This window comes from Fukomys damarensis, unplaced genomic scaffold, assembly GCF_012274545.1.
Source record: "Fukomys damarensis isolate Sample0158 unplaced genomic scaffold, DMR_v1.0_HiC HiC_scaffold_39, whole genome shotgun sequence".
NCBI classification, from domain to species: Eukaryota; Metazoa; Chordata; class Mammalia; order Rodentia; family Bathyergidae; genus Fukomys; species Fukomys damarensis.
Window position 1 is genome coordinate 105,663,163 of NW_022900951.1, and position 9,681 is coordinate 105,672,843.

General features: G+C 36.3%; 1 protein-coding gene across 7 annotated transcripts in view; it reads right to left on the bottom strand.

Annotated features, from left to right (window-relative positions):
- Positions 1–1,578: 1,578 nt before the first annotated feature.
- The window catches only part of Smarca1 (SWI/SNF related, matrix associated, actin dependent regulator of chromatin, subfamily a, member 1), a 72,537-nt gene continuing 64,434 nt past the window's right edge, over positions 1,579–9,681 (bottom strand). For 2 of the 7 annotated variants that reach the window (XM_033760320.1, XM_033760319.1), the window contains 2 exons: positions 3,210–3,320; positions 1,580–2,128 (listed from right to left, as the gene is read on the bottom strand). In XM_033760320.1, the coding sequence (XP_033616211.1) occupies positions 2,057–2,128; positions 3,210–3,320 (183 nt within the window). In that variant the 3' untranslated portion in view covers positions 1,580–2,056. The other 5 variants (XM_010608022.2, XM_033760321.1, XM_010608023.2 and 2 more) reach the window with 4 other exon arrangements.

Sequence of the window (9,681 nt, forward strand, 5' to 3'; positions counted from 1 at the left end):
CTGTTTCCTTTTTTTTTTTTTTTTGAGACAGGGTCTCACTATGTAGTTAAGACTGCCCTGGAACTGACTATGTAGCCCAGGCTGGTCTCGAGCTCACAGCAATGCTCCAGCCTCAGCCTCCCGAGTGCTGGAATTACAGCCATGCGCCACCATGCCCGGCTTATAGCTGTATCCTTTAAGATGAGAAAGAGGGGAGATGGTGAATTTACCGAGTATATTTTATAATCTTTCAGTTCAGAGTACAACCATTTCTCATGTTTCTAAAGATGACACCACAACCATTCACTGGCAGCCTTGGGGAGCTGAATTTCTCATCTCTTTGGTCCAAGAAAGACTCACAAGAGCCCTGATATGGATGAGGAAAGTGACCTTGTGAAAAGGCTGGAAGAACTTACCTGCAGATTTTCTGTCTTAAAGTAGACACTCACATATGTGTTACTCGGGTACTATCCGCTCAGGATAACAGAGAAGGAACAAGACGTAGTTGCGTTAAATTTCTGTGAAAGTGTTCAAGGACCCTAATTGTACCTGTTCTCACCCTCCATCTTCATTCCTCTCTGAGAAAAGAAAGGCTCAACTGATTGTACAGAGTCCAGGCCCTCATTGCCTATTTTCTAGTATCCAAAACTTGGAGGTATCAGTGAAACTCTCTGAGGTGTCATTCTCTCCAACTAAGGTGACTGACGGTAGCCTTGCATCTCACTAGAATGGAAAATTCCAAAATTTAACTTAGGGGTTTAGAACTCTGTATTGGAACTTGGAGCCAAACTGCAAGCTAGTGAAAGCAGTAATATAAGACATTCCATTTGTTCCTCTATATTTATCAGCCCTCTTGCAGACACCTAGGACCATGTGGCTAGTTTTGGACAATGAAATCCAAGTGGAGGTGACATATATCACTTTTAGGCTGTAGGCTGAGCCTGTGTGAAATTCCCCAGCCTCTCCTTTTCCTCCTACAATAGCAGCTGAAAAGGCTAGGTGTACTGGATGATACAACGACACAACAGCAGAGCCTCAGTCAACCCGGACTCTTGCAGAACGGCACGGAGCAGATCCCTCCCATCCCACATCCTTCTAATCTGTCTGAGACACGCAGTGGAAGTGAGAAGTTAATTCTTGATGGGACAAACTTCTGACACTATGAGACTGTTACCTGAGCCTAACTGGATTCGAATGAATAGAGCCTCCCCCTCTTCTATAATATAGAACACTTATTTTGTGTGCTTAATTTGGGTATTAATAAATCTACACATTATACCCAGGCACCTCTGAACTGGGCCATTGCACAGAAGGTCACACACAAGTCAGCAAGCAAAGCTTTAGCTTTCAATAAAATAGTAGTGAGCAATACAATTCAGTAAACACACTGCTTTCTACAGCACAAAAAAACAGGAAATAATTACATTTCTTATAGACATTTCTTTATTATATTTTCCCACTTGAATATTTAGAGAATAATTTAAATGTAATGCATACTGACAGCAAGCACAGTATCAAATATTAGTTTTTTAAATATTTTTCTTTTCTCATCCTTTATTCCTTTAGGAAAAAATATTTAGATGACCTCAAAGAAACAATTATTATGTTAATCACATATGCAGTAACACATACAAGCCCAGACTCAATAGAAAAGAAAGCAACAAAGAAGTGAAAAAGTCTTTCTCCTCAAATCATTTTAATTCATTTTTCCACAGCCATATAAATTTAAAGTATGAAACAACAGTAATACAGCTATAGAATCTAGGTTCTCTTTCAAAGCAGCGGCATATAAAACATAGAAAAGCTAAAACCTCAGCACAAGCTTCAAAAAAACAAGGACTGAGAGAATTTTGATGACAACATGAAATGCACAAAATACACAAAAATACTAGAATGCATAAAATATAAAGCTACACATTTCAGGTAGAAAGCATTGTAAAATATATAAAATATGCAAGAAATCAAAACCAAAGAGATTTTTCTTAGAATACCATGAACACACTGGAACTGGCAATTAGCATTTGAAGATGGGAACAAGAAAATAGCAGTTTCCCATTTAAAACTTTATTTCTAGGCTTTAGGATTTCACCTTCTTGACATCCTTCTTTCCAGAGCTCTCAGTAGCTGACTTTGCTTTTCTTTTCTGTGACTAAAATGGAAACAGATTTAATGTTCTGCTCCAATATGCACATTTTTAAATGGCCCAACAATGTTAAATCTAGGATGTAAATGCATTAAAAAAAATTTAACATGAATATTCACTTCAGTGTTATATTTCACAGTTAATGTTCTATGTAGCTCAACAAACTGTATAACCCAGTGTAAAATAACCTTTAAGGATGTTTCTTTTATGAAACAACATAAAATACCCATCAAAAATAGTCATCAAGTATCTACTTACACATGGTACTATAAATGTACTCATCTTAAGGACGACTTAATACTTAAAGGTTCAGGGCAAAATTTTATTTATGAGTGTATTTTTAAAAACATTTACAATAGATTTTTAAATACCATATTTCATATCTTCTATAATGCACCTGTCTTTCATTTTTTAACATCTGTAAAATCAGGATGCATCTCACAACTGCTAACAGATCATCTGGCAACATTTGTTCTTAGTGGTACATAAAATTGTGTATGACCATGGAAAGCGTCTTAGATTTAATGAAATATGGTAAATTACTTAACCACACTCAAATAATAAGATCTATTAAAATATTTTAAATTATGGCTATACAAAGCAACCTAACTGTATTGAAATTAAATTATTTTATTATCCAATAATTAACTCATTACTGAGTAAAGCTTTATTGTCTGCTCAATGCTCCCACTGGCACTCATACTTTCACATGAATCAGAGAACTTATCTGATCAATTTAGAATTCCCAGTTTACACCTCAGCACCATCTCATCCCACCCCTAACCACTGGCCTAACCCCACCACAGCTTGGTCTCAGTTCAAAGGATTTGATTTGCTATATACTTTTGCTTAGAGTCATGAGGGATTTTTAAAATACTGAGCCCTGTTACTAGGGAGCTCCTTTAACATATGATCTACAAAGATATAGGAAATATTATTGTGGTATGATACTTTATCTGTCCAAAACAAATCAGCATTTCATAAGAACAGTTTTATAATAGGTATCACTACTGCATTAAACATAGGTATTTAATTATGTAAAAAAATGGGATCTACCTAAAAGTTAGGAAAATGCTGAAAATTTTACCATTGGAGTTTTAGTTGCCCGTTTCTTCTTTTCTGCTCTCTCTCTTTCCTCAATTTCCATATTTTCTTTCTCAATCAATGAAATCAAAGTGTTACAGCGTCTCTGGAATTCCTAAATTAAATAATAAAAAGATAATTTCTATAACTCAGTCTTTAAGAAAGTGAAAATTCTGTATTTGTATCATTTCTGTGGTATAGAATGTCCAAAACTAGTGTCCTTTAGAACAATATCCACAGAGGGCATTAGCACATTTCACCAAAAATAGGGGACGGAATAAATATCATTCAATGAGTGTTTAAACAAACTGTGATATATCTACATCATGGAACACTATTTGGCAATAAAAGGAAGTGAGTGTTGATAAAATGATCTTAATAAGTCACAAGGGAATTATACTGAATGAAAAAAGTCAATCTCAAAAGGTTAAACATAGTATGATTCCAGTGAACTCCAGTTATATAACATTCTTAAAGTAACAAATATATAGAAATGGAGAACAGATCAGTGGTTGGCACAGACTAGGGGTAGGAGGGAAGAATAGGAGTAATTTCAGAGAGCACAATGGGGTCCAGTGGTGGTGGTGGTGGTGGTTACACAAAGCTGCTTAGGGTAAAACTATACTGAACTACACACACACGCGCACGCGCGCATAACACATGCATGTATAACTGATGAAATCTAGACAAGCTTTGCGGCTTACACTAATATCAATTTCCTGACTGTCAGGCAAGACATTACCGCCGGGGAAAACTGGGTGAAGGGTACATGGTACCTGCCTATATGTTTCTTTATTATTTCATTTGAATCTATAAATATTTCAAAATAAAAAATGAACATAAATCACATAAGAATTTAAATAAAATAAGGGTGTGTTCTGTGGTCAAAATATGCTATGGTGACACTCAGTTTACACAAGTTAAAGCAGACTTCCTCACTACCAGGCTTCTCGGAGTCTGTCAGTTCCTGTAGAATGCAGCAGACTCCAAAGCTATTTAACCAGCAGGAGTCTGTTGTCACCAAACTTCTTGTGGGATCAGATTTCTGGGGAGCACATCTCAGGAAGCACTGCTTTATTTGTTAATTTGGAGTAAACAGTACCTGGAAAGATTTTTGCATTAACCTTGCCACTACCTATATTTTATTGTCAGCAAATCAATGCATCGAAACCATAAAAAGGTTTTATGAATGTATGGTGAGCATTAAACGTATGATTCATTAACACAGCAACTCATACATTATTAATCCTGTACACTTTGTTTATGTTAAAAGTAAATAATGGCCTAATATCAAAGGATAACATTTGAAATTATTCCTTTTCTGTGTAAAGTCTGCCAAACTACAAAGCAGCTATACATTCAAATGAAAATGTAGTTTTACTGTCAATTACGAACCTCAACAACAGAAAAAAATAGTCACATATAAGAATAGAAAACTCACGAAAAAAACTTCAAAAAAATTTTTTTAATTTCACTGAGCAAAGTATGGTGGTACACTCCTATAATCCCAGCTACTAGAAAGGCTAAAGCAAAAGTATCACAAGTTCAAGGCCAGCCTGGGCAAACTACTGAGACCTTGTTTTAAAGTAAAGCAAACAGGGATAGGGATGTAGCTCAGTGAGAGAGTGCTTGCCTAGCATGTGCAAAGCCCTGGAGTCAATCTCTAAGACAAACAATTTTCACTGAAATTAAGGTTCAAAGAAATGCAAACAATACTATCTCCACAAAATGATGAAATGGGAACTCTTACTCACTGATGACGAGTCTCAGTGTAGTAAAATTGGACTGAAATGTGTTTCCCCAAAATTCATCTGTTGAAGCCCTTTCAATGCACCTATAGAGATTAGGTATTTAAGGAGTTCACTAAGATTAAAAGAGATCAAAAGGGTGAGTCCCTGATCCAAGAGGACTAGTGTCCTTACATGAGGAAGGGACACGAAAGCTTGTGCTGTCTCTCTTCTCACACTCTGAGAAAGGGCCATGTGCAGATGTCACATGAGAAAGCGGCTAACTACAAGTCAGGAAGAGAGACCCCATCAGAAAACAACTCTGCTGCCATCTTCATCTTGGATTTCCCATCTCCAAAACTGAGAAAAAACAAATTTCTTCCCACTCTGTGGTGCTCTCTTTTGGCAGCACAAACATACTAATATAGTAGTCTTCTAGGAAGCAAACTGGAAATATCAAAGAAAGATTGTAATTTTTTCTTACCCTCTGACCTAACAGTTCCATGCTTAGAACCTGACTAAGGAAATAAGAGATGAATGCAAAGACGTCAAAAGAATGTTTAAACGGTGTTAACAGAGAAATACCAGGAACTAATTAAATCACTGGCAATTTGAACATAGAATACACACACCAGACTTAGCTGGAAGAATTATTAACAACGTGACCAGTGGTTAACAGCAGCTACCTCTGAAAACAGGACCACTGACAATATTTTTAAGAGATGGGATCTCACTAGGTTGCTCAGGCTGGCCTTGAACTCATGGACTCATTAAATCTTCCAGCCTCAGTCTCCCGAGTAGCTGAACTGATGATTTTATTTTATTGGCCTCTTTATACTAGCTTGTATTTTGCAAATTTTCTAAAATGAACATTTAGGTCTTAAACAATCTATGAAGTTTTTAAGAAATGGCAAAATTTTTGTAGCTTTACCTTTCCAAAATCAGAAAAGCGGCACACAGATGGGAAATGTAAAATGTAGAAATATCGTCAACTATCCAAACATTTCAAGACCCCAAAAAGCCGAAAAGCCAAAGAGAGGCTAGTCATAAAATAAAATACCCATTAACAACTTACTATTTTCCAATTAAAAACAATCTTGTGTGGACACCGGAGCATTCAAGTTTCTGTGCATCTCTAATCACCCAAGGTTAAATATTTTGGGAAAAAAAACACTGGAATTTTTCCTGCTTTCCAAAACAATGGTGTTATCTTTAATATGCAGACCAAATACTCTTCGTAACTTAATTCAATAACAGACATACAAATTAAACAGCATGTTATTCAATTTATCTATTATAGAAAGGGCTAAGTTGACCCTGATGAGATTTGATCGTTGGTTTCTAGGGAGACTAAGATAGAGTATATGAAGCTGATTCTTGAATCATTAAACTCTACCCTCTGGCTATTATTACTCTCAATAAGTAATAGTTGTCTGTGACTGCAGATATTTTCCATACAATTCATGGTTCATGTGGATGATTCGGGGGGGGCAGGGGGACCAATACATTGAGACAATCTTACATATAGAGAAGTAGAATATCTCAAAATGATTAAAAAGCCTGCATTATAAATTCTTAACTTTACTGCTTTTAACCTGTCACTAACTACTCCAGGCACAGAAAAATGATTTAAGTCTCTAGAGGAAGACATCAAAGAACAGATGAGTAGGAATATCACCTTCCTAGCATAGGTCATGTCACATTCTTTACAGATACCAACCTATTTTTTCATCCACATGCTCCAACTGCCTAACAGATGGTATCATAAACAGAACACTCGTGAAAATCAGAAACAACAGGGAAAAAGGCCAGACTATCAATACATCAGTGACTCACTTTTTGAGTAATTAAGTGACTTTGAAATGACTATGAGAAATTTCATGATGTCAAAAGCACTTTCAATTTCTATAATTTCAACATATGCTCCTAGATTCTTATCTTCACATTTACCTCCCTGTTTTTCTGGGGTTACAGGGAGTGCTTCATGGGACTTCGAACTGTCTGTACAATTTTGAGGCTAATTATCTCTTTCTTCTCTCACCATTTCCCCACTCTAAATTTAGAAATAAAGATACAGGGAGAAAAAACCAAAAGGAGATGCAAAAGCAATAAAGACAACGAAAGAGGAAAAGAAAATGACAAATGGTAAACTGTTCTGTAATATTAACAGCTGTGACAAAAGAAAAAATGCATACCATCTTCAATTATGTGGGAAACGGCGGATTTTAATAAGGTTAAACAAACTTATTCACGGCAGTCTTCTTAGAGCTTTTCGCATTTTAATTCAGTGTCAGTGTATCTCAACTCTATTTGAACATAGAATCCTTTTCCATATGTCATTTATTTACATTTTCTGGGGCAATGTTTAATTGAAGCCAATTTGGCAAATGCTGTACAAGGTAAGAGTGATGGCTAAGACCACATTAGGATTCAAGTACAAAGAACTTAGGAATTAAGAACAAACAACTAGAAACTGTATATAATTTAGCTGACAAAAGGATTTCATTGATGATCTGATGATTTGAGCAGGACTACTGATGCAATCAAATATATATTTAGTGCTCAGATATCTTACCTTGATACAGATTCTTACTAAGGGGGATTCATCATATCACAGATCCTCAAAATTAGGAAGGATTTACCAATTTAAAATTATTAAAGTTGATACTTGAATCCTTCCTTGCTAATGAGTCATTCAGTATGCCAATCTGAGTTCTTCTAGTAAGAGAGTACTCACTACCTCCAAAGGCCGGCTGTCTCACCTCTGGACAAGCTAAAAATGTTTCCTTATACAAAACTAGTTTGCTAACTTGTGGTTTCCAAACAGGGTTCTGTATCTAAGTTTTGTAGTCATAGAGAACAAGCTAAATTTCGCTTCTGCGTGATAATCCTTCAAATACTTCAAGGCAGCTTTCACACCTCTATTGATAATCACCCCTGTACCCACAAACATCCCTCTTTTGGGCTATTCTCCTTTACCTATCCTTCCTTTAACACTTACCTTAAAGGAGTATACAACACTTACACACACTACCCTTGGTTTCATTATTTCTTTTCATTTTTGTTACACAGTCTTTTTCCCAGAGGTCAGTGCATTTTTTCTATAAAGAGCCAGATGGTAAATATTTTTGGCTTTGCAGACGAAACACAGCCTCTGTCACAACGATTTAGCTCTGCCTTCTAGCATGAGAAGTCACTGACAATACATAAATGAGTGGGTACCTGTGTTCCAAGAAAACCTCACAGACACTAGCTTTGGAAATTTGTATAAAATCACTTGTTACAAATATTATTCTTCTCTTAATTTTTTCCAACCACTTAACACTATGAAAATCATCCTCACTTGCAAACCACACAAAACATGCAGTGGGCCAGTATTTGTGAAACTCCGCTTTAAACTAGAGATTTTTAAATTATGTAAAGCAAAAAATGTGTTGCCTTGGTTTTCCCTGCCTTTTTAATGGTTTAGGAGTCTACTCAATGCAAACTTCTCCATTTTCAACTTTTGAACACTAGGATGTGTAGCTCTACCTTTAATGATGTGGTTGGTATCTACAATGAGATATGCTGTCCCTTAATGTGTGGTGAATATAAATCACCCCAGGCACCAAGTTCAAATATCTTTGGCCCCAATACTCAGCTTCAAAGCATCAATTCAAAAGGCACAGAAAGCATCATTTGACTTGAAGAGACTTATTGAACGAGATTAAAGAAGCTTCACATTACATTTCCTATGTACAAAAATCCTAGACACTAAGCTTACCTAAGTCTGAATGACAGAAGGTCTGCGCCTGTTACAGTTGAAAGTCAAAAGCAGCTGAATGAGCAAGGGCAAGAAAAAATGCACTCCACACCTGTGCCTCTCAATTTGTGGGTAATAATCTATACAGTCAGGGCTTTCTTGCACAATTCTTAGTAAAAGAAAACGGGCATTTTTCTCTTCTTTGTTCTTTTTTGCATTCCCCATACATCACCTCCAGAAAATATATTTTTAAATAGTGACCTTCATCTATATATATTCTGTGATCTGAAATGGTGCTCAGATTCTGAATCATTTTGAACCTCTATCATACAACAGTACAGACAGTCTATACTAGAATTTCATGGCCCAGGATCCTGGATAACTAATTGAGAATTAACATTCAAATAAATACATCCTGCATTTTTCAAACAAGTGTCAAATGTTGTGATGTTTTTACACAACTGCTGCCACTTAAGCATGTTATTTATAAAATATTATGTCACCTCCTCATAAGATAATGCCTAAGTACCTGTAGTAGTATATTATTTGCTATCTTTGATTGTTAGTGTATTAATTGTCTCTGATAGAACAGTTCAGGGCCCTAAAACACTACAGCTGCATAATGAAACACATGAAATTTAGAACAGCCAACTTAAGCTCGTGAATAAAAAGCCCTGCAGGGATGACAGCCTTTATCATTAGAAAAAGACAGATAAAAAGGAATGAAGTGGACCTCAACATATTGGTACATTTCTTCTCACAGCATCCAAATCAGGTCACATGGGAGGAGTCCATGCAACAGAAGCAAAGTGCAAAAGTTCCGTGCTCGCCATCTCACTGAACACGTACTCTAGGTAAGGGTCTATGCTGGCTTCCTTAAATATTACAATTACAATTGCGCTTCCCGGTGAGGAGACCAGTAGGAGAACTGTGTAGCTCAGTGGTAAGGCATTTGCCTAGCATGTGCAAGGCGCAAGGTTCAACCTCCAGTACCAAAAAAAAAAAAA